The sequence below is a fragment of the Botrytis cinerea genome, chromosome 16 (assembly GCF_000143535.2).
Source record: "Botrytis cinerea B05.10 chromosome 16, complete sequence".
In the NCBI taxonomy this organism is placed as follows: Eukaryota; Fungi; Ascomycota; class Leotiomycetes; order Helotiales; family Sclerotiniaceae; genus Botrytis; species Botrytis cinerea.
The window spans coordinates 1,583,361-1,606,411 of NC_037325.1; the positions used below are offsets into that span (position 1 = coordinate 1,583,361).

Genomic DNA, 23,051 nt, shown 5'->3' on the forward strand with positions numbered 1-23,051 from the left:
ATGTACATACGTCGACGGTAAGTAGGTCCCTAACTCAAACACCTCACGCCTCACCTCGGTACGTACAGTGACGACATGAGACGTTTTTCGATTTGAGTTTCAACGGCGGTGCAGCACACATCCACTTTTCACGTTTTCTTGAAGGCGGGATGTGGAGGATTGGGAATGGATGGATGGATGGGTGGATGGGTGGGTGGATGGATGGATGGACTAGGTAGGTAGGGTATGTATGGATTAGGGAGAGCTATCTGTAGGAGAAGCGGAAATGGGTGTGTGGATGGATTATCATCTTCTCTTGTTTGGGAAATGGTCGGGTTTCGAGCTGGGTGGTGTGTGTGTGGTGTGTGTGTGTGCATTTCCTACCTATTGCTATTGATAGTTCTTGATTTATTTGTTTTGCCCCTTGGTGGTGGTGGTGGTGGTGGTGGAAGCGGGGTAATTTGGAAGATGGAGGATGGTTCCTTTTACTATGACTGCTACCAATGTTTGTGAGGTATCTACGTAGAGAGTTTATTAATCCTCTGCTGATCAGCTAGTATCAAAATGTAAGTGTGAGGAGATGATGGGTTGTGAAATCCCCCCCTCGTCATCTCATCTGCATCTGTCTGTCTATCTGTGGCTTTGAGGTTTTGATATCCCCCTCCCCCCTCCCCTTCCCAAAAAAGTCATGACGGTAATGATCTTGCTTTACTTACTCATCGATGCTTCATCGGCTGTGTACGATGTACCATGGAGAAACTGTCTATCATATCTCAGATTGGGATACGGAATGATATTAATATATATGTATAATATATCATCCATTCTTATCTCCGATTGGTTGGGAATCTGGAAATCTGGATGAGAGACGTTAGGTGCAATGTATTCATTCATTCATTCATTCATCTATTCATGCATTTCAGGTACCAATAGATCAAGATCAACATTTGATGAAGTTAAATTTCTTTTAATCTATTTTGGGGGAAGGGGGAGGAGAGGAGAGGACAGGTGAGGGGCTTAGTTTATTGGATCATGCTTTGATATCGTCGTTGATATCGCCACCACGTTTATGATGGGATAGGAGCTGTCTACTCTGCTTTGTGTTGTCGACATTGCCACACACATGTGTCTTCTATTTCAATGAGATTTTGAGATTTTGAGATTTCTGAAACGGAGGTTCATGGTCTGGAGATTCATTTATTGTATCCGAGGTCGCCTGTATGGATGTATGCATCTATATTAGAGCATCATCAAATATCGAGAGTGCTTGCATAGGCCACTAGATGATCTATTCGTAGAATCAGGGAATGGCCGTGCGTGCGTACGTTTGTAATGGCTGTGTATCTCGAGTGTATGTACGGAGTAGGTATGTAGGTAGGTAGCGTGGTAGGCTATCTCAGGTGATACGTAGGAGAAAAAAGAGGCCAAACTCCAAAATTGCTCATCTCGATAAATTGAATAGTAAATCGACCACAAGTAAAATTGTGAGAGTGGATAACATTAATCACATCCTTGCATCGTCTTCCGTTATATCACGCTCTAAACCTCTGCATTCTCGGAAGCAAAATGGAATAATTGGAGTATCGAAGGGTTTCGCTAATGATTAATTTCCGTCTGCTTTCTCTGTTACAAATAGGTAGGTGGGTAGGTGGGTGGGTAGCCAGCCATCCTGAGATCCCGTACAGCCGAGCATTCGTTTGAAGCTTTGGGCGAGCGAGCGAGCGAGCGAGCAATCGCGCAAGCATCGCTTTGCGTAGGCGGGTGGGGATAAAAGGGGAATCATGGATTAGGTGAAAGGGTGGGTGGAATTCCTCATTTCGATGATTGGTTCGAAGAACACAAGAGAGGAAGAATGTCGAACGAGTACTCCAAGATACCTCTCCCGCCTCCTCCCACCCACCAAAACCATCGGGCTCATCCCTCCCGCATATCCCTTATACCTTTCCGAGAAGATTTTACATCACCGGGCAGCGTTCCGTCCAAGTCGCACGAATCTGCAAGAAGATACCAGGATTGGTCTTACTGCAGCCTCTTATGAATGCCTCGTTTTCTGCCATTTTTTCTCATCGCTTAATGCGCAAATTTCTGGCGTTGGGAATGCCCGGAAGGAAAACATGTGCAAGAACAACGCAGACGTTCGTCACGTGCATGGCGCTCTTCCAAGACTTTGGGCGCGCGATTTCAATGCATCGAAGTATCGATTGCGTTGCTTGTCCTTCATACATATGTTTTCTGCAGAGTGTGCAGGCAGGGGTGATGAGTGTGCCAATTGCAGAGGAGCTTCTGATCTATATGCGTATGGTTCTTAGGAGAAGCCAAATCCGTCTTTTCATGCCGGCATATTCGCATCCGGTGAGCCACGTTGGCTAAGAGGTCACTACGGAGGATTATGTTATTGCGGTTTTCTTTTCTTCGCTCGAGTTCGTGTCTTGGTATCCGCTCCATGCACTTGTACCTGGTGCCTTTTCTGTAATGAATCTCGGTTCCCAAAGATTTTTCGTTGAGGTTTTGTGACTGGGCTGGGTCTCGCTGGCTATTGGAGAGGTGGGAAAGTAGATGCATCTGCGCTGTGTGGAAACCCTGGTCGCGAGCTTATCAGGGAGGGCTTGCTTTCTGGCTTTCTGGCTTTCATGCGCTTGTCTGGCGGGCTTGCGGGAGCAAGGGAGTGCTCCACTATACATCCATAGGTAATACTCCACCGTTTGCTCGCACGCTTATCGTTATCGTGCTACGCTCTTCCTCGTGTCTGGAATGTCTGGATTTTGGACAGGGTCGATTCGGCAAGGACTCAGCTCCTCGACTTAATACTCCGTTCCCCCGGCATCCCGTGCAATGACAAGGACTCGTACATAAAAAGCCGTTGACAGCATGCCATATATTATATCTCATCACATGATGAGACAGCCATGCGTCTTCGGCATCTCTTACCTTTCTTTGCGTAACCATTCTGCTATTCTCTCTTGCTTCATCTCGCTTGCTTACTTGCTTGCTTCATCTGGGATCGGGTTTTCATCGTGGTACTCAATTCGGGAAATGAAGTCGCTGCGGTGTGTTGTGTTCGCTGCTATTTCTTGGCTCTATTTATATTCATATACAGAGAGTGCTGTGTTGCGAATTTTCGATCGGTCGAAGATCTTGGCTTCGGGTGTCATTCCCGATGTCTCGTGCGACGCATTCGAATACTAGAACTAGGATTCAGGTACTCGGTGCGCTGCGGTGCGGTCGTGGACACTCGATCGGTATCGTATCTGGCATGTGAGCGATGGGTAGGGATGCACGGATGGATATTATGTATGTAGATGAGACTAGATGGGACTACATCTTGGTGGTATCGTGCTGGGAATGGGGAATGGGATATGTCGTGTTACACGGCTTTTGGGGGGGGGAGATGGTGGGTTGGAGATAGGAGGGAGGATTATGGTGGTAGGGTTGGATCGGAAGGGAATTGGGGAGAGAATGAGGATTGCGGGAGAGCATTGAGCTGTTCATGAGCGGAAATCCGGTATGATGGTTTTGTGATCGGTAGGTGGACAGAGTAGAGGAAGAATCTTACGTCCCGAGTCGGAAAGTTGGCCGGGAGTTCGATGGCTACTATTACTCTCAGTTTCCGTTTTGATGCACCTAGGAGGAAACAGACGTTCCATCAAAGAGTTTTGAGAATGCCTGATGAAGTTGGAGACGCAGATGAACTAGATTCATACTACTAATGTATACAGAGGGAAAATCGCTAGATGATCCATTCCATGGGAATCAACGACTTGTGGGAACCTTTTCACTTTGGGTAAGGAATTAGCTGGCTGTAGATTTGATGGTTGCCTGGTATATTTGGAATAGGAATTTTGATTCTTTTTCTGGGCTTTAGTCTAAGTTTGAGTCTGAGTCTAGGACTAGGACTAGGACTAGATCTTTCGAGGAGTTAATAGTGAAACGGGAAATAGAGTATGCTGGATTATTGCATAATTTAATATATTGAAATAAGATAGCAATAGTAATAATAATATCATCCCTTTTTACTCATATACTTCGTTCTTACTTTTCATGTCCTCTTTTCTATATCCTCTCTTCTCTTCTCTTCTCTTCTCTCCCATCCCGTCATCCTGTCATTCCGTCATAGGATATATAGAACAGTATCGGATTTTCAACAGCTGTTCCTTTCGTTGAGATTCGTTTCGTTTCGTTTCGTTGTGGTTTGTTGAGTTGTGTTTGGACTTGGGATTGGGCTTGGGCTTGGGACTGGGATGAGAATGTTATATTATAGATTGTGAGATTGCTGATTATTGTTTTTGGGAGATGGGAAATGGGAGATGGGAGGAGTGATATGATATAATGGGATATTGAGCGGAAGTCGGGGTGGGAATGGGAAGGTGAAGGTGGGTGTGGGTGTGGATGTGGGATTGCTTGCTCACTTGCTTTGAAGACTGCATGCGTATCGATGTATCGATGGAAATTGGAATGGATATATATTGGTGGTGTTCGAGATTGTGTGTTTGGATTTGCTTTTGAGAGAGAGAGAGAGAGAGAGGGAGAGAGAGAGGGAGGGAGGGAGAGAGAGAGGGAGGGAGGGAGAGAGAGAGGGAGGGAGGGAGAGAGAGAGGGAGGGAGGGAGAAGGTGGTCTGGGGTTGGGGTTGGGGTTGGCTTTGGGGGTGGAATTTACTCAGGGAGTCAGGGAGTGGGATTGTATTGTAGAGCTTAGGGTATGAGAGGGCGGGGGGGGGGGGGGGGGGGGGAGGCTTTTTTGGGGCTGTGTTTAGTGCGAATTTGAGTGAGGGTATGAGTTTGTTGTTCGGTGTGAGGCTATGGTATATATGCAGGTGTGGTTATGGAGTAGTTGGGGAATGAAGATTGAAGATTGAAAATACAGTTTGTGTATGAACACAGGAACCAAGGTCATAAAAATCCGCTCAAATTAGTGAAGGGCATGAACAATTTCCCTTTCTTCTGGGGGATTGGACTCTATCTTGTGTTTAGTTTGAAGCTTCAAAGGGGGTGATATGTTGGAGAATCTGAGTGTTTGATAATTAGGATGGCGATGATGAAGTATTGTCTCGGATTCAATCTGATACGTTGCTTGTATTTCTGTGGCTGGTGAGAATATGGAAGTCTTTGAGAATTTGGAATGCAGATTCTGTTTAGGGGGAATGGTGGTGCGTGGGGAGATGAAATCTTGATTCTTGAGATGCTGTTTTGGATTTGTTGCGAGAGTGGAATCTATTGTCTTGGGATGATTTCGAGAGTGAGACGTATAGGTAGCTTGGTGCAGTGCATAGGAAATGGCTTGTGAGTCTGGGATATTCGACGATGGGTTAGCAGTGAGTGTATGAAGTGATGAGATACTGCAAAAATGGACTGAGGAATATGTTTTGATATATTGAGTTGTGTGTTTTGAAAATTGTTGTAATGATTTATTAGAGATTGCAATACGAAAATATAGATTCTGATACTAAATAACTGACGAATGCATGTTCAAAATTTCGAAAGTTGAGAAGTGTCCCATTTGTTCATATATACATCCACTGGTGTGCGTATGAAAGTGGATGTGGGAAGGGACGCTGACTGCCTTTCAAATGGATGTGGTAGTTTATACATTGTATTTCAGACAGCGAATAGTGAGCTGTGGAAAGAGTCTGGCCCATAGAAGAGCTATAGAGTATAATGAAGATGTGGTGGAGTTTATACTGACCTGAATTGAGCCTGACAAGGGGCTTGAGAGATCGATTTAAGAAGTAAGCGAAGAAGTCGCGTTTGGATTGTAGGATTGTAGGAACAAATATTCGGAAAGTTGATATTAGAACTGACAAAAAATCTAGAATCGACCCTCAATCATCTAATTGTCATTTATATTTCTTGATTGTGAAGTAAGGGTACAGGGAGGTCTCTGTTCGATTGGATAGGCCTAGGATTCATCACCCCTCGTTTAAACGATTGACGAATGTGATTGTCCAATTCATGGTATACATGTATTCTCCCTCACTCCAAGTGTATGCGTATGTTCAATTATGGAGAGGGAAGTCTACTTTGTGAATTTGATGCTTTCCTCCACAAATAAAACAAGAGAAACAGAATTGACTTCTTCAATAAAATGCTAGAACGTGATCCGAGATGATGGAGGGGTACCACATGATAATTATGTAAGCTCTCGCACACTCGTCATTGTTAATGCCTGAATTTCTGCCTCGTAATCATTAGAGCTCTTTCAAGAAAAAGTTCAGTCGCATCAACCTCGAAAGTATTTTTGACCATCAGTTTTGAAGGCTCGCAATCACCCACCACCAATTCCTCTGATCCGACATTCTTTCATTCGCGTATACTGATACTACTCCATCTTCTCAGTGCTATCATATTATAGAAAAAAATGTCGTCTTTTGCGCTGGAGAAGGAATCGCCTTTGGGCTTCCTCTTCGATAATGCTGCCGCCGGGGCCTTGTCAAATGCATACAATACTTTCCAAGAGAAGAGGGAAGCGCTGGGTCTCTCAAACCCTGGAACAGTTGAGAACATTGCTAGAGAAGTTCAACGCGATGTATTTCTCAACAACTACACATTCTCTGGTCTGAGAGCGGATCTCACCAAGCCTTTCAGCATGGCACCTTTATTCCAAGTCTCCCACGCATTCTCTATGGGATCTCAAGGCTTACCCCCATACACATTTGGAGCGTTGTTTGGCACAAGCAAGGTCAGTAACAATTTGATGGAGATGTTCTCGTCAATCTATACGAGGCTCCCACTATGAAATTTGGGAAAGAAGCTGACTGTGCGATTGACAGATCTTTATGCAAGGAAACATGGACAATGAAGGGCAACTTACCACTAGATTCAATTACAGATGGACCTCAGCTTTCGTTACCAAGACACAACTTCAAGTCGCCCCCGGTCAAGCTATGATGCAATTAGACAACGAGTATACCGGACAAGATTTCACAGCTTCAATCAAATCTCTCAACCCTTCGATACTTGACGGAGGATTTACCGGTATTTTCATTGGTCAATATTTACAAGCTGTGACTCCAAACCTTGCTTTGGGATTGGAGGCTGTCTGGCAACGGGCAGCAATGAACCAAGGACCCGAAACTGCGGTATCATATTGTGCCAAATACAAGGGTAGTGATTGGATTGCTAGTGCTCAATTACAAGCGCAAGGAGCTGTCAACACATCGTTCTGGAGAAGATTGACAGATAAGGTCGAAGCTGGTGTGGATCTTAACTTGCAATTCGCAGGGCTGTCTGGAGCTGGAATGATGGGAGGCCCAATTAGAAAGGAGGGTGTCACAACTGTTGGTGCCAAGTATGACTTCAGAATGTCTACTTTCAGAGCCCAAGTTGATTCAACCGGAAAGTTGAGCTGCTTATTAGAGAAAAGAGTTGCGCCACCTGTGCAACTTACTTTTGCAGCTGAGATGGATCATTTCAAGGTACTTTATCCCTCGTCCAAGCCCTATTATACGTGTACTAATAACTTTTATAGCAAGCAGCAAAGATTGGAGTAGCAGTTTCCATCGAATCTGGTGACGAAGCTGTCGAAGAACAAGCAATGGCAGTCGGAGGTGCCCCACCTCAAATCCCATTTTAAACATATGGGGTTCGATACAATGCTTCCCAAAGCACATCCTCCACTCCCAAAATTAATCGAATTTTAATGCCATAACATAAAAACCTTTACGAACAAGATCATGTACACCGACTCGCCACCTACCTTATCTACCTAACGGACTCATTTTTGCTATGCCAGACCTATATGAAAAGCTTCTTCATTTTATTCCGAGATGTTTTATCACAACCACAAACCTCGTTTCGTTCTACCGCTGGAAGAAGAGGTACATTTTCTGCATGCATACCCGAAACAAAAGATGATCCACCCTTTTCCTTTTCTTCTATCATATCATAGACTTTCTTTATACCTCATGCTCTCAGGGACCTGCGTTGTTGGAGCAGCATATCTGGAATTTGGTTCGGAATGGAAAGCATTGCGAGTGCTTTTGTTTAAGATAGCGGATAGGCTGATGCGAAACTGGGCATGGATGATGCATGAGATATCATGAGGGAGGTGTTATATGAGGATGAGTACTTCTGTATTATAGTGATTCGATTTTGCAGCGACGACGATGGGAGGGAGGCATGATAGTATTTGTCACTGTAGATATCTAGCTGTGTATAAAAGACAGGATATGATTGAATATCCATGGAAACGACGTTCTTACAATATAATGAATATAATTGAAGTGAATTGTCCGGAAATTTGAAGAGGTTGTAGTTGATGAGGCATCAATTCCAAATCCAGGCATGAATAAATTCAGCCCGCTTCGACCCGTGCACCCGAAGTGAATTTTCTCGAAAACCTTTCTTTATGATTGGTCAAATGAAATGCATTGATTGACTAATCCTTGATCTAACACTTATCTTGATAATCTTAGCTGAAGCTATAAATCAAGGACAATCACGAACCGCATTTTCGTCCTCCAACCGACTTATAACTTATACAACTACAAACATTTGGTATTGCTAGGTTTCGTGCTCCCTACCAGAATATACGGCGGCAGTTGAGAAGAGTCCATTGCACAAGATTACCGATCGATATCTGAAACTACCAAGCGCCGAGAAGTTTTGAAAGGAAGTCCGGGTATATCCACGAGTGCAACTGGTGGAGTAACTAGAGGCTGCGTGAGACAGACATTGAACAAAACTTTGCCTCAATACTTTAACCAGAGCGAATCCACTAACGCGTGTACGGTTCATTGCACTTGTTCGTCTCTATTCTCCCGAGAACACGAGTATTTAAAGGTGCTGCGTACAAGGGAAGGCAATCTCGACATCACACAACACACGGGATTTGATCTTGAAGTCACGGGATCACCAAAAGAAAGAGAAGAGTGGCTACAAGCAAAGGAAGCAAGGATCACGAGTTGTTGTGAGGCTACAGCGCATTCACTACATCTGTGAAATTTGGGAGTATTCGAGGTCTTTGGATCAAGGCCAATCATAACAGATTCAGGTTGCAAAATTGCTTTCCCGAAAACTGCCTTGTTGGAAATTCTAGAAAGATGGATACTTTATTGTGAGTGTTTATGGTTTTTTGGCTTTTCGCTTTTACCCCCTCGTTTAAGATCCAAGTAGCCTTGAGGTGATTTTGGTGCACCATTCTCTCTTTCCTTCTTCACTCTTTCAATTCTGGACTTTCCTTCGACAGCAATTGGAAGCTACAATGGCTTCCTCTTTTCAATCACAGCCATGAATATTTTCTCCAAGACGCTCTATTATCGCTATCATGGCGAGACTAGAACTCGCCGATACGCCATTTACTGAAACTGACCATGAGCTTAGAACTGCGGAAATTGCTGCCAATTCTCCTCGTTTTCGTCGAAGATCTTCAACTTTCATCGATGGAGTTCATGATTTGCCAGATGAGAAGGCCACTATGGCTCCGGCTCAATTGTATTCAACCGAGTCGGGTAGACTTTTTCATTCCGGAAGAATCGCCATCGTTCTAGTTGGTCTTCCTGCGCGTGGAAAAACGTGAGTCATTTCTCCAGAAAGAGGTTTTAGACGCAGTTTCACTGATTGATTACTTTTGCACAGACATATCTCTGTCTCTCTTTCGCGTTATCTACAATGGTACGTTTTTATCTAATGCTGAACATCTCTTCTCTGCTAACTATTTCTAGGTTAGGTGTTAAGACAAGAATCTTCCATCTGGGAGATTATCGTCGTGCTACGATGGGTCCAGGTCAGGATGTTCCTGATGACTATTTCTTTATCAATGCATCTGCTGCTTCAGTTATGCTTAGACAAAAGATTCTCAAGAAGTGTCGTGAAGACATTTATGCCTGGCTCAATCATGAAAATGGTCAAGTTGCTATCTATGATGCTGTCAACCCACTTTCTGGTGGTCGCAGATCTCTTGCAAAAGAGTTTGCTAAGCACGATGTTCAGGTATGGCGCACAACAACAATTTCATCCCCACAGTACAGTGGCTAATTCTCATTTCAGACGTTGTTCCTTGAATCATACGTCACAGATGAAAAAATACTTCAGGAGAATGCTCGAAGTGTTAAAATCTCATCTCCAGATGTAAACCTCCCTTCAGAGTGTTGGAAGTACCAGGATGATGCTAAGATACCACAATCGCAGTTTGTTGGCATGGATCCTGAGGATGCTGCCAAACTTTATCTCAAGAGGATTGATATGAAGATCCCTCACTTCGAGACTATGACTGAACCTGACCTTAACTATGTCAAGATGATCAACGCTGGCGAGCGTATTGATTATAATAATGTCAGTTTTGGCTATCTTTCTCATCGGATTGTCTTCTACCTCATGAATCTCCATATCAAATCTCGTCAAACATTTTTTGCTCGTGCAGGCACATCTAGTCTGGATGATTCCTACAAAGCCGATGCATCACTCTCTGATGAAGGTCGAGAATATGCTAAGAAAATGTCTGATGCATTACTCAAACACCGTGAAGAAGAGAGAGCAGCATCTATTGCAGCAGGTGGCTCTGATGCACCTCTTAAACCACTGACGGTTTGGTCCTCGACTAGAAAGAGAACAGTGGAGACCGCAGAGTATCTTAAAGGAAAGGGATTTAGAGTTAGACAGAGAAGTCAAATGAGTCAGCTGAATCCGGGAATTTGTGAGAAGTTGAGTGAGAAGGCGATGAAGAGACTGTATCCTGATGAGGTCAAGATGCATGAGTTAGATCCTTATCATCACAGATATCCGCGTGCTGAGGTATTTATTTTCTCTCCTTGCCATATGACTTGAGCATTCAACTTCCGCACCCCTTGATAAGCAAAGAAGCTAACAAGGGTAACAGTCATACCATGATCTCGCAGTCCGCATGGAACCAATTATTCTTGAACTCGAGAGAGAACAGAATGACCTGCTGATCATTGCTCATGAATCTGTTTTGAGGGTTCTCTATGGTTATCTTATGGCTTGTGATGCCATGAACATTCCTACACTTAAGTTTCCTAGAAATGAGATTATTGAGGTATGTATTCTGTGTTTTCTCCCCTTCCGTCCCCGCCGCCGGCCCCCTCTTTCCCTCATTACTCGCAACAATATTTTCATCATTTTCAAATCATACTAATCCTCGCGAACAGATAATCCCCGCCTCCTACCAAAACGAAGCAAAACGCATTCATATCGATGGACTCGCACCAGAAATCATTCCGGGCTCCCCAGAAGATATTAGAATTCCTGTTCCACCATCTACTGCTCCCTCGGGCGTTCAGAGTCCCTTTTCAGGGATCGGAACGCCAGCTTTGGGAGGTAGTGGGGTGGCTACACCTTCCGGGGAGGTGAAAGGAATCAACCCTCTGTCACAGGATTAGGGGAATCATAGGGAGGCATAATAGGATGGGAGAAAGAAGAAAGGGAGGGCATTGGAAAGGGAAAAATTGATGATTCGAAATGGGATGACATGAAGATGCGGCACGAGAGAAACGCGGGAAGAAACGTGAATTCCGGAAATGAATACAAGTATAGATACAAAACGAGTTTTCTCCTTTTTGACTTTCCCTTACGTTTTGTCGTGTCAAGTTACAATACTGAAAGCATATGCACACATCGAACAAACTGGGTTGTTACGTCTATATCAGATATTCGAGACACCATTGAGACATTGACTCTCGGTAATCAGGAAAGGGGCAAATCAATCTCATGCCCTAAAAATCGAAGTTTATGTTTTACTCTGATGCACTAATATGGCTTCTAGCCTATGATAGCTGGAATCTTGGAGTGTAGGGTAAATTCTACGTCATGGTTTTGCGAATTGTAGTGGATTATCCGCGGGTCATCCGCTAAGACCATTATCTGCCCTGCGGCTGACTGTTGCGCAACTTAGGGCTTTAGAATCTATAGTTAGAGGCTAGCTTTTGCTAAGGTGTATTTCGTATTAAGGATTTGGAAAATTACAGGTTGTAACCTTCCTGGGTATAGTTAAAGCTTGAATTCTATTATAATAATGATAGGGATAGAATCGGTGGTATCATTTTGGTGTTGAGGGTATCTTCTGGGATTACAGTTTTTGATTATGGCAGACTGAATTTACATTTTTGAGATAGACTCTGTAGTATAGATTCTAAGATTGGTAGCCTAGGATTTGTAGAGTATAGAAGTAAATAGGCCAAACCTTAACGGCTTGAGAACGATTTGCCGCCAAGAACTTCAAGTGTTTAGATGAATGTTGAAGAATTGGTTACTAATATCTGAGCTTCTGAATATTTTCAAAACTCGGTTCCAGATAAGATAGTCAAGGGTGGATGGAGAAAGGGTATTAGTGATATCTCTGTGCTTTCTCGACTTCTATATTTCATGTTTAGAGAATTGAACATCGTTGGATATGCAACATCTTTATCAAAAATCTTACGCCTTCTGACAGTACATTTGTTGGCATTTCACAATCAATGTGTTTATCTGTTGGGATTTCTATGACAGCATATCAATGATAGTCGACTGCTCTTTTTGACAGGATTAAAATTCACAGGTAGCAATGGGATATGGACCACTACGGACGACTGCAGATGTCGAATAAATTTCGGATGCACTTCAGATTAGAACAACGCGCTGAGCCACGAAGAGCTATGACGAGAATTGATGGTCTCAAATTGAACTCGTGCCATTAAACAAAGCTTCTCAACTAAATAACAGTAAAAAGGAAAAGCCCCAATTTCTAGCCTAGGGCTGATGATGATTAGCTTGGCCGTTAAGCTTTTGCTTTGCATTATCAGCAGATGGTGGCTTCCCTAATGGTTTCGCTACCCCGCTGAATAACCCCACTACTCTAAGCAGCATCCGCATGATAAACACGGCACCTTTAGATTGGGAGAGAGATTGAAGAAGCTTCTTGGCTTCTTCAATCTGCTTCTCTTCGATACGTGCCGGGGTTTTATGATATCGTTTCGGATCTTTCTCATTGACCGTTCCAGTATCCGAAGAAGAGTCTGTTCTCAACCTATTCTCTAGCTCGACTTCTTCTTCGACTAAATTCAGGGTTGGATTTTCCGGGTTCGTCATAGGCCTTTGGATGGTAGGCTGTCTTCCATCCACGAATACTGAGAGAGCATTTGTGAGGTTCTCAATAGATGGATATGTCGGATCTCCCAAGGAAGGCATTGGAATACCTCGAATTGATGTGGGGGAGCCATTGTGAGCTTGTGGTCCTGCAATATGCCCAGAAATTGCTCCGCTCATGCTTGGTACTGGGTTGTTTTCCGCAATCCCACCACGTTGAGCGAATGCGGGCATAGCATGTGGCATTTCTGTCGGCACAGCCAACAAATTTTCGATCTCCATTGCCCTGGGGAGATCATCTGCCAGCGCATCGAGCTTGGGGCTAGAGCCACTCTTCCGAGGAGGACCAACCAATAATGTTGGTCCTTTGCTTCCTTTTGCCCTTGAGGAAAAATTTAGGTGTCTTCTAATCCTGTCTTTAGGACTTTTCAGCTTTCCTTCAATCTCGACCTCCATGTAGAACTTATCGCCCGTGTGCTCAAATGCAAATGCAGTATGAAAAATGTCACCATGCGTGGCTTGTATCTCAAAATCGCTCTCTGTCAAATCCCACTTCAGTGTTCTATATACGCCTGTCTTGTGGCTCTTCTGATTCGGGTGGTCTGCAGGTATCAGTTGGCCAATGAATTTCCATCTTCTAACGTACTCAATTTCTTTGGCACTATCGAAACCAACTCCGCCGCCTCCATTACCAAGAGCTGAGAAGTTAGGTGTGAAATTAAGGGTCTTTTTCACGGCAACTTTTCTCTCTTGGCCAAGCAGTTCCCTTGGACCAAAGTGATCGGTGATGTGCAAATAACTTGAAAAAGATTCATTGTTTTTGTTTCCCCCCTTGTATTCCTTGAAAGTAATAGTGACAGTTGCATGAGACAATCTGCAATCGCCGGTTTGATGAAAACCGAGACTCATGTAAATAATTCCAGCCGGGTTCTCAGCATCTCCCAATACACCCCATTTCGATCTTGAGAGCTGAAATTTACAATCGACTTTGACTTTTCCGACATTTCGATTATGCAAACTCAGATTATCAGGAGGATTATGAATTGGTTCCTCCGAACGTCCATTTATTCGTGCAAATCTTGGTCGGTTCTGGGGAGAGCGTGAAGTCATTGTATATGTAATCAATTGCGAGTTTTGGAGAGCCAATATTCAAGTTGTTCTCACAAAGCAAGTTATAGATACTTACTTTTATTACACTACCCTTTCATTGCGGCTCTTACTTGCGTTGAAGGTCGTATTGCTACTTTGCATCCAACATGAATTGTGTGTTGTACTCTGAAATTACACTACAGACTTGCGCCATTTTACAATCCTGCTTCCAGTCGACGCCATCCAATCATTCCTAAAATTTATCTTCCATACTATTATGTCGGTAATTGATCTAGGGAGCCACGATATCTCTTTCAAACAAAGTCGGACACGTGCATATCATCCCTGTTCTTGCATACATAAAATTGTCAGGCAACGCATAGCCCGCATATTCGAGCGCTTATTGAGGATTCAAGAAATGGAATGTTCAATTATCAAACTTTCGTGCTTGGAAGTCTTATTCAAGCTTCAAAGTGTAAATCGTGGAGCAACATACTGTTGATCTGTCAAAGAAAATGTCTGACCCTGAAAGTCACCACCAGTTTGGTGCCCCGCACCGCGGACTCCGCCGCCGTGGTCACCTAACTGTAAGATCAAGCTCTAGCCATAATTCTTATCCTGGATCGATTAGACGCCACTCTCTTATAGATCCTCTTTCCCCCCCTGAGAATATCAAACTCGACTGGAACCGGATGGGAAATCCCCCAAACAATGAGATTTATGTCCAGAGAGTAGAAGGACCGGTCGATGAGCGGCCAGATGCTGCAAATCTCACAATTCCTCTAAGAAATGAGATAGTTACGACAGAAGGCGTAGAAGCAGTATGGAATAAAGATTCGACGAAAGACGTTACGATACACTTGGACTTCGAATTTGACGAGGATATTGAAGCTCATGTGGAAGATCTCACTAGACTGAGAAGGCTGGGTAACTTTGAGACCGCGTTGCAGTATATTGAGTCGTGTCCAGATGAATGCAAAAATCATGAGGACATTGCCGTCATCTACGCAGATATTTTGTTAATGCAAGGCGATCTCAACTATGCAAAACTTACAAAATTGGGAGCAACCTTTCAAAAAATATACCAGCAATGTATAGACTGCGCAATTTTCAAGATGAAATTTGTACGGGCCTCGGATTCTGATTTCGATTATGGCGCCTATAATCGTTTGCAGAGTGAAATGGCTGAGGAGCTGAATTCAAAATTTCCTCTACTCAATCCAATGCAGGTAAAATCACCAAACAACTTATTTTTACATTCTGTTAACATCTTTAAGGTAAAACTTCTTTGCAATTGGTTACGGATAGAGGATGCATTCTATATCGCAAATAGAATTTCCCCATCCAATTGGAAGACCCTCTACGAGCATCTTGCTTCCCAAAATCGTGTCTCAGATATGCGAGATCTGTTCCACACAATTTCGGAAAGCGATGTCATGTTCGCGATTCAAGGTTGGTTTGAGATGAACCTTGATTCCGAGAACTCCATCAGCAGTTTTGTCACAGAATGGACCAAATCACGCGACGAATTTACAGACATTGCTCTTCTTGATGTCTTGGCCTCAATGTGTTTAAAAATATTCTTGAATTACGTGTACCCTCGCAAAGAATATGTAAGGCACGCAAGTCAATGTATAGAATATGCTCGGCAACTCGCCAAATCTGTCACTAGTAACAATCCCGAAAACACTAAATCCGAGTCCTACTTGACATGGATCTTGGCAGAGGAAAAATTGTCGAGAATCCTCAAAAGGAGCGAACCCCGCTTAATTAACCATTTTAGGGGGTTTCCTGGTATTGTCATTTGGCAACGCGATCTTCCAATTTATGTTCCCTTTATGAATGAGAACCCAGGTTGGGTCACAGATGAGCCACGCAGACAATCTGATGATTTACTGAAACTTGGGCTGCATACAGCACAGGAATTGGGCAATTATTCGTTAGAAGGGAAGTTCTTGGAAGAAATAATTCTTGGTTCCCAGGAACCGCAAGAACGATTGAAAGAGAGAGCGCTCCTGCAGAAAGATGAACAAAAATATCGGCCTGGATATCTTGCAACATGTCTGACAAGGTATCTTGTGGCAACAGACGAAGCCAAGCAAAGAGAACTGTACGATGACTTGAGCAAGTTTGATGAGGAAGAAATAGGATTTCCTGCAGACCGTGGTGATGCTATGATGTTGAAATGGTGTCAGAATAGAATCCAAAGAGCATTGTGTATCTCTCTTAGGGGGACTAAGAAACAGCTGGATATTCATGCTCGAAAAGAAGTATTTTTGCATAAAGAGGTTTCAGAGAATCATCGTCAATTTTTCGAAAACAATATGAGATCAATGGCAATGAATGAACAGAACGATTCTTCTTTGAGGATTGGTCGCAATCACAATGACATTTCATACCTTTGGTATGAGAAATCTTCTGTTGCTGAGAAAGAAAGATATTGGGAGAACAGACCAAGGAGGATGTTTGAAGGCATAAATAGTGATATGATTAAGCCATCAGAAGAGACCCTTTTGGATAGCAATATGGATGAATGGGAGGGAAGAATGCACCCCAGCAAAAGAGATAGAAGGGCACAAGCGAAGAAGACTGCACAATACTTGAGCAAACATCTTTCTGCACCACAGCAGGCTAATAGAGCCCATATCAATACCGAGGAAGAGACCCCAAGATCATTATATTACAATACAAGCGACGGCGACGACCTTTATGAGAAAAACGGTCCATATCCTACGATCACTAATGATAGACACAGTACAGATGAATCTGAAACAGGAGACTCTATATATGAATCGCTTGATGGTAGATGATAGAGCTATGACATCGAATACAGCAGGCGAGTCACAAGAAGGAGACATAGACTGGTACTATAGCTAGTCAGCGTTTTTTTTTTCAGTCAATAAGCACGGCTTTCATTTATCTATCAGAGGCGAGCATATAAACTCCTAGCGTTACCAAATTATCTATTTATTTTTTCTCATCTCATTCTATACTGTTTTTTTCTTGACATACTCTATGTTTCCTTTCCTTAGATGAGAGAATTAGGATGTTCACTAGGACCATCTTTCTCGGAAGTACTCTCTTATTCCTCAATTTTGAAGTATTTTTTAACTCCATTCTAACCCATCTTTTGATTTCGGATCGATCATGCTGTTCATCTTGTGAAGTCCTCTTTATACCATCCGTTTAGACCCCACATCTGATCAATTACCATATTCTCTGTTCCAAGGAAGGAGAGAATACAAATTTCAAAAAGTGTAAATCAAGTTTTATATCAGAATATCCGGCAAGGCTAAAACGCAAGAGAACATTCTCGTTCCACTAGCGTTGCCGATCAGAATAATATAATCGAAGTATTTGTAAAAATGCCTATTAGCCTCAGTAAAAATTCAATGTGTTCGTAGAATTTCCCCTCTAAAAAAATATCTATGAGAGCCTTTTGAAATCCCTTCAGTTTTGTTGGAAATCATATATATGATACTAAGCAGTATGCTAGTAACAAACATATTTTTCTATTCCAACAACTTTATATAAGAATAGTATTCAATTTACCGAAATTCTTCATACTCTGGACTATTATTCCCTTTTCTCTCGACCACTTTGGATTTAGCTTGTTCATCTACCATTTATAAGATAAGGGTCAACTACAATAATTAAGCTAATTTTTTTTGAAGTTTCCAACAAGTGATAACATTATTGTTGATATATTCGACGCCTTTGCATCCGTCAACAATACGCTTGCACTTAGAGAACTCAAATACTTGTTTGAACCTAATGCTTTGATAATATAGAAATTTTGATATGAGTTAAACTGTTGATTTCGAGTTTGCGCATTGAATATCCTCCTCTCAAGACAAATGTATCTGTGTGGAAATGGATGTTCCAAATGAGATCAATGATTTGATCAAAATTTATCCTTCGACATGGACGTTTGGATTTTTGTGTCAATATGAATATATTTGGATGATCAAATCTTTCCAGTCAAAATAAACGCAATTTTCACAAAATTAGGGATATTCATGCAAATCAAAATGATTGATCTTATTATAAAAGCATTTTTGAAAATGACTGGATCGATTTTCCAGTCACAATGATAACTTTCGCGTAAAGATGCATATTTGAAATTAAAGGTGATGAATTAACCTCCTCAATATGAGTTATTTAGCTAATTTTGTGAGTATTTCAGATCACAATGAATCATTCGAATACGGAAATCCTTCTTAACTACGATTTCGAGTCACAAAGAACATTTTAACTAATAAATTCCTTTAATTTAGTCTCATTCAGTCATCTTCGATGGATTCGGACTGAAATCCACATGGGTAACATGTGCTTAACTATACTCGATACATTTCTCTTGCTTTGAGTTTGGAAATTATCGAGAAATTCAAACAAATCCTAGACAAGCGAAAATCTATCGCAATACATCATATCCACCCTACATACAGTCAACATTCTTACTTCTGAAGCTTATATTATTTCTTGTTTTAGCTTATCAATCCGCATGGTAAAATAACTACCTACTGTTTGATGATCACTGCGATATCTAAAAGCACATGTCCGTATCCTCAAATTTATCTGCCATCCTTCTCAGTTGCGCATATCCGGGAATATCACTACAGAGACCGAATCATCAAAACCACAAGTTTAGTTATGTCAAAAAGATCACGGCGCTCACGGGCATCACCACCTCCGCGAAGCTCAAGGGGCTCTCGGGGCTCGCGGGCACCACTTCAATCAGAGTTATCGCCAACACCAGGGCTACTACAGGATATATGGGAGTGGGACACGGACTTGAGTGCAGAAGAGAATGATAACAAGTCTATGGAATTTACAACTGCACACAACGTGCGCTGGGAAAATATGCAAAGATGGGAACTCCCGGTTGACTTAACCCCAGAGAGCGCATGCTATCAATATCAGGCCTGGGTAGATAAGGTAAGAGTAGATGCCGGTATGAAGCGTGAGCTTGCAATCTCTTTCCCCAAGGGCGTACCACCGTTGAGAGCTTACTTTCATCCTGTTTGGGTTGGGGGAGAGCCAGGACCTCCTCAAATGGGTGATATGATTAGCATAAACCCAGAGTTTGATGACGAATCAATCCCGCCACTTACCGAAACTTCATATACAAATGTTTATTATGGTCGGGATCCTATTGAACAAGCCATGGTTCCACACCGACTACCCGCCGTTGCAACGCCCGCAAGCCTACGAGATCAAATACAATTAGCATTTAAGTCGTTACCTCAACACACAGCTCTATACTCCTTAAAGGAATACGTCGCTCCATTTATTCCCCAAAAGAGCTTCGATCAAGTTTGCCATCGAAGTTTTTCTGAGCTGACAATTGATGAATTACAAGGTGACTTGGTTCCCTTTGACGGGAATTATGATTGGATGTTTCGATGGCCAGATTTGTTTAGCGAATTATTCCTTTTGCAGAATACGCTCTGGGAAAGAGATTTCATCAAGTCTCAAGAGAATTGCCAAGTTTGCTGGATTGTTCGCACTGTTGAGATGCAAAGGAACCTACCTCCTGGCACTACGCTTTATTGAGAGATCAAATATTACAGAGAGAACCCACATGAGGTGCCCGAAAGCTGCAGGGCATCGGTGATTGCTGAAGCTCGAAAGCGAGGAGAAATCCCTCAACTTACCACCCAAGCTAGTGGAAGCAGATACCAAGATAATCCTACCAGATTTGATGAAGGTAGTACAAGCGGTCATGGAGCTGATAATTATGGACAATCAACTTATCAACCCAGTGGCAGCGGAAATGATTTTTACAGAGGAGATCAAAACTCTGTCTATAATACAAGTGGTACATACGGATATCAATCTAGCGAATATAATCAACATTCATCTCAACCTAGTGGAAGCAGATATCTTGGTGATCAACAATATGACCACGGAGATTTGAGTGCGGACGTGCCCTACAGTGATGTTAACACAAGTGAGCCAAACATAATTACTGCCGAGCCACGACATCAAGAGAGAACGCCCGCTCCTCGTGACAATAGGGCTTCTGGTAGCCGTCCCTCGAGAAAAGGGAAGGAGCCTCGCCATCACAAGCGCCGTTAGGTACACTTAGAGGTTCCTAAAAGAGGAAGATAGAGAGATATTGGAAGTCAGGCGTGCTGGTCATCCTGATGAAGATAAACTAGACAATAAAAGATCCTCTGAGCGGGTCGCATGATACAGTAGATGTCAGTTGTGCTGTTCACTTTGATGGTAATAAATAGAATGAATGAGGTCGATGCGCAGGCCGCACGACCGAGAACATAGACAAAGAATGAACGTTGCTTTTACACTGAGCTTTAGACCATTGAAACCCGTGACTCCTCTGTTCGTGAACATCAGTTCTATCATTTAATCGGAAAAGAACTTCTTTAAGATTATTCAGAAGCAGAAAATTTTCAAAAACAAAGAAAGTGTTGAAAAACCTTAAAGTTTTCCGTTTTTTTCTTATTGTTGACCCCGCTCGGTTGACCTCAATTCTTTGTATTATATCAGTGCTCTACTACATCCCCAAGCCACACGTAAAGACATCAATTCTTTGGATACAACAATTGATTTTTTTTGCAAGTTCTGAATATGAAAGCATAAGCTTACCAAATATGTCGGAAATATTACACTGTGGTGGTGATGAAACTACTCAACGACAAGTGAATAGTGAAAGTCCTCAACCCCAAAATGAATTGGCTGCAGACTCTCAGCAGTATTACCCATCAATTGCAGCTGAAAACCCCGGAAGTGAACTTAGACCCCGCCACAAACAGCCTCTGGCTGCACCAATATTAGAAGTGGACATTTTAGATTTAGCCGAGACTCCTGGTTCCACGGGAGGTATGGAGGTTAATTTTGACTGCGAATACGATCTTGAGGCATATTTAGAAGATTTCTCTCGTCTTGCGAGGAAGGGCAAATTTGATTCCGCCAAAGATCTTTTCGAATCTTGCCCGTCAGATTTGAAAGATCATCCAGAATTTGTTCTAGACTTCGTGGATACTTTATTGAAGCAGGGTGCCTACAAGACTTTGGTAGAGTTTGCTGCAGATAAAGAGTCAAGTTTGCTGAAGCAGTTGAGCGACTGTGGAAAGATTCCTAGTCAGTATCTGAGTTCCTTGTTTGAGTTGGGAAGACAGCGTGCTTTTGGCTATTTGCCCGATGACAAAATGAAAGATGTGTGGGCTGATGAAGTCCGGTCGGAATTACTGGCGAATTTCGAGAACCTTGATTCAATTCAGGTCAGTTCCTTTTATTGTGTTTTGGATCTTTGTCTGATAATTTGCTAGGTACAATTGCTTTCCAATATAATCCATCTGGATTTCGAGCTGGTGAGATACACAGGGTTACTAGAGAATGTCTCTCAAACCACGGAGATTAAAACAGACAATTTGTTAGACTGGCACAGTTTGTATAAGCATCTTCTCTTGACTAACAGAATATGGGATATGCGAGATCTTTTCCAGGCTCTTTGTTCCAGATATGGAGTCGGGGATGCCATTGAATTATTTCTCAAGAATCGAAAACAGGCACTCTCCAAGACAGTTCCGAAATCAGTTAAATTGGAATTCAGTGGCTGGTTTCATTTTGTTTTTGACTGGGCGCATCGTTCTCATGGTAACGAGTCCACAGAATTGGCTCTCCTTGACTTGTTGGTAACCATTTCACTTCAATTATTATCGCATGGCAGTCAGAATGATCCGTCGATCACGAAGGTCATTAATCAGTCCATGGCTCATGCCAACCAGTTTGCAATCTCCCTTAGTCTCAGTAACCCGGAGAATGTCCAAGCGAACCCTTATCTAAAATTGGCTTTGGCCAACCAAAGACTAGCAAGAGAAGCACCGTCCAATACTCGTCAAATTCCAGATTATAAGTATATGGAGCAATGTCAAGGGGTCATTATATGGGCTTCAAATTTGCCGATCTACGTTCCATTAGAATCTCACAACCTAATCCCTGTGCAATGGAAAAGGCAGCCTCGAAGCACACCGGAGAATGTGCTTAAGCTGGGGCTAGATAACTCTCGCAAAAATGTCGATTATTCTCTAGTAGTACAATACTTGCAAGAAATGTTCTACACATCTGAGTCGCCTTTAGAGGTACTGAGTGAATTATCGCATATACAAGAGGACATGCAGGGAGACAAAATTGGCTACTTACAAACATGTCTGACGAAATACCTGTGCGCAAGTGATAAAACCGTCATGGAAAGTCTCAGTAACGAACTGAAGGAATTCGACGAGAAAATTAGGGAGCTAGACTCCAGTCCTCGGAAAATAGACCCATTAACAAGATGGTGTCAACGAAGCATCCAAGCCGCATTGCACGAGCGTCTATATGGGGAAAACTTATCAAAAAATCCGTTCTTGGAGGAACAAGAAAATGCATACCGGCAGCTTCCATACGATTTCAAACGCATATTAGCAGAATTAGAAAAAGAATACGGTACTCACAAGCTTAATTCTACCGACGAAGCGCTGCCGAAGGAATTTGCAGAACCTTGCAAGCGGACAATCTATCGAGATGGTAACTTCATTATCTGCGATTCGTCAGGTTACTTTACTAGTCTTTTTGAAGAATCAAGTCATGAGAAAGTGTTGATTGAGATATAATCTTCCACTTTCAAGGGCAGCGTGTAATTGAACTATTATCCTTTAGTTTTCTTTCTTGCTTTATTACTAAATACCTGAGGCTATGTTTTAATCTTATATCAAGACCACTGAAAGCATATGATAATTTGGGAAACCATCTTTTGCTAGCAGTTCAATCTGATTTTACTTACGATTCAATATGATTTCCTTTTTTCGATTTATAATCTCTAAACCCAAGTGGTAGATTGAAATCTAGCTTCTCAGTAAAATATTCTTAAGAACTTAAACGTTACAGTTTAAGTATACTTGAATAAGATACTGGAATATGATGAGACAGGTGTTGCTTCACCAAAGACCACGAGGTGGTTGTA

The 23,051-nt window shown here is 42.5% G+C and overlaps 6 protein-coding genes across 7 annotated transcripts; 5 read left to right on the plus strand and 1 right to left on the minus strand.

Annotated features, from left to right (window-relative positions):
* The first annotated feature begins 6,214 nt into the window (after window positions 1-6,214).
* Window positions 6,215-8,176, plus strand: Bctom40. The gene is made up of 3 exons (XM_001549140.2): window positions 6,215-6,653; window positions 6,745-7,389; window positions 7,443-8,176. The coding sequence occupies exons 1-3, from the start codon at window positions 6,333-6,335 to the stop codon at window positions 7,545-7,547; spliced, it is 1,071 nt and encodes a 356-aa protein (XP_001549190.1). The 5' UTR covers window positions 6,215-6,332; the 3' UTR covers window positions 7,548-8,176.
* Window positions 8,177-8,439: 263 nt separating this feature from the next.
* BCIN_16g04350 (hypothetical protein) lies at window positions 8,440-11,545 on the plus strand. 2 transcript variants are annotated; one of them, XM_024698163.1, is made up of 8 exons: window positions 8,440-9,029; window positions 9,296-9,487; window positions 9,551-9,586; window positions 9,637-9,904; window positions 9,962-10,042; window positions 10,103-10,705; window positions 10,791-10,967; window positions 11,080-11,545. In XM_024698163.1, exons 1-8 carry the CDS (start codon window positions 9,016-9,018, stop codon window positions 11,308-11,310), a joined length of 1,602 nt encoding a protein of 533 aa, XP_024553981.1. In that variant the 5' UTR covers window positions 8,440-9,015; the 3' UTR covers window positions 11,311-11,545. The 2 variants fall into 2 exon arrangements, with proteins under 2 accessions (XP_024553981.1, XP_024553980.1); XM_024698164.1 differs by having other exon boundaries at window positions 9,962-10,705.
* A 1,030-nt stretch (window positions 11,546-12,575) lies between these two features.
* On the minus strand, window positions 12,576-14,242 carry BCIN_16g04360 (hypothetical protein). Its single transcript, XM_001549138.2, has one exon. The coding sequence runs from the start codon at window positions 14,099-14,101 to the stop codon at window positions 12,656-12,658; it is 1,446 nt and encodes a 481-aa protein (XP_001549188.1). The 5' UTR covers window positions 14,102-14,242; the 3' UTR covers window positions 12,576-12,655.
* Window positions 14,243-14,485: 243 nt separating this feature from the next.
* Window positions 14,486-17,196, plus strand: BCIN_16g04370 (hypothetical protein). The gene is made up of 2 exons (XM_024698165.1): window positions 14,486-15,309; window positions 15,358-17,196. The coding sequence occupies exons 1-2, from the start codon at window positions 14,596-14,598 to the stop codon at window positions 16,888-16,890; spliced, it is 2,247 nt and encodes a 748-aa protein (XP_024553982.1). The 5' UTR covers window positions 14,486-14,595; the 3' UTR covers window positions 16,891-17,196.
* A 1,248-nt stretch (window positions 17,197-18,444) lies between these two features.
* Window positions 18,445-19,878, plus strand: BCIN_16g04380 (hypothetical protein). The gene has a single exon (XM_024698166.1). The coding sequence runs from the start codon at window positions 18,611-18,613 to the stop codon at window positions 19,634-19,636; it is 1,026 nt and encodes a 341-aa protein (XP_024553983.1). The 5' UTR covers window positions 18,445-18,610; the 3' UTR covers window positions 19,637-19,878.
* A 689-nt stretch (window positions 19,879-20,567) lies between these two features.
* BCIN_16g04390 (hypothetical protein) lies at window positions 20,568-22,877 on the plus strand. The gene is made up of 2 exons (XM_024698167.1): window positions 20,568-21,327; window positions 21,376-22,877. Exons 1-2 carry the CDS (start codon window positions 20,698-20,700, stop codon window positions 22,699-22,701), a joined length of 1,956 nt encoding a protein of 651 aa, XP_024553984.1. The 5' UTR covers window positions 20,568-20,697; the 3' UTR covers window positions 22,702-22,877.
* The last annotated feature ends 174 nt before the right edge of the window (window positions 22,878-23,051 follow it).

Coding starts and splice junctions, on each gene's coding strand:
- BCIN_16g04360 (XM_001549138.2), bottom strand. CDS start 14,101: ATGACTTCACGCTCTCCCCAGAACCGACCAAGATTTGCACGAATAAAT.
- BCIN_16g04350 (XM_024698164.1), top strand. Junction 9,488..9,550: donor CTTCCTGCGCGTGGAAAAAC/GTGAGTCATTTC, acceptor ACTTTTGCACAG/ACATATCTCTGTCTCTCTTT. Junction 10,968..11,079: donor CTAGAAATGAGATTATTGAG/GTATGTATTCTG, acceptor CCTCGCGAACAG/ATAATCCCCGCCTCCTACCA.
- Bctom40 (XM_001549140.2), top strand. CDS start 6,333: ATGTCGTCTTTTGCGCTGGAGAAGGAATCGCCTTTGGGCTTCCTCTTC. Junction 6,654..6,744: donor CGTTGTTTGGCACAAGCAAG/GTCAGTAACAAT, acceptor TGCGATTGACAG/ATCTTTATGCAAGGAAACAT. Junction 7,390..7,442: donor CTGAGATGGATCATTTCAAG/GTACTTTATCCC, acceptor TAACTTTTATAG/CAAGCAGCAAAGATTGGAGT.
- BCIN_16g04370 (XM_024698165.1), top strand. CDS start 14,596: ATGTCTGACCCTGAAAGTCACCACCAGTTTGGTGCCCCGCACCGCGGA. Junction 15,310..15,357: donor CTCTACTCAATCCAATGCAG/GTAAAATCACCA, acceptor AACATCTTTAAG/GTAAAACTTCTTTGCAATTG.
- BCIN_16g04380 (XM_024698166.1), top strand. CDS start 18,611: ATGATCACTGCGATATCTAAAAGCACATGTCCGTATCCTCAAATTTAT.
- BCIN_16g04390 (XM_024698167.1), top strand. CDS start 20,698: ATGTCGGAAATATTACACTGTGGTGGTGATGAAACTACTCAACGACAA. Junction 21,328..21,375: donor AGAACCTTGATTCAATTCAG/GTCAGTTCCTTT, acceptor ATAATTTGCTAG/GTACAATTGCTTTCCAATAT.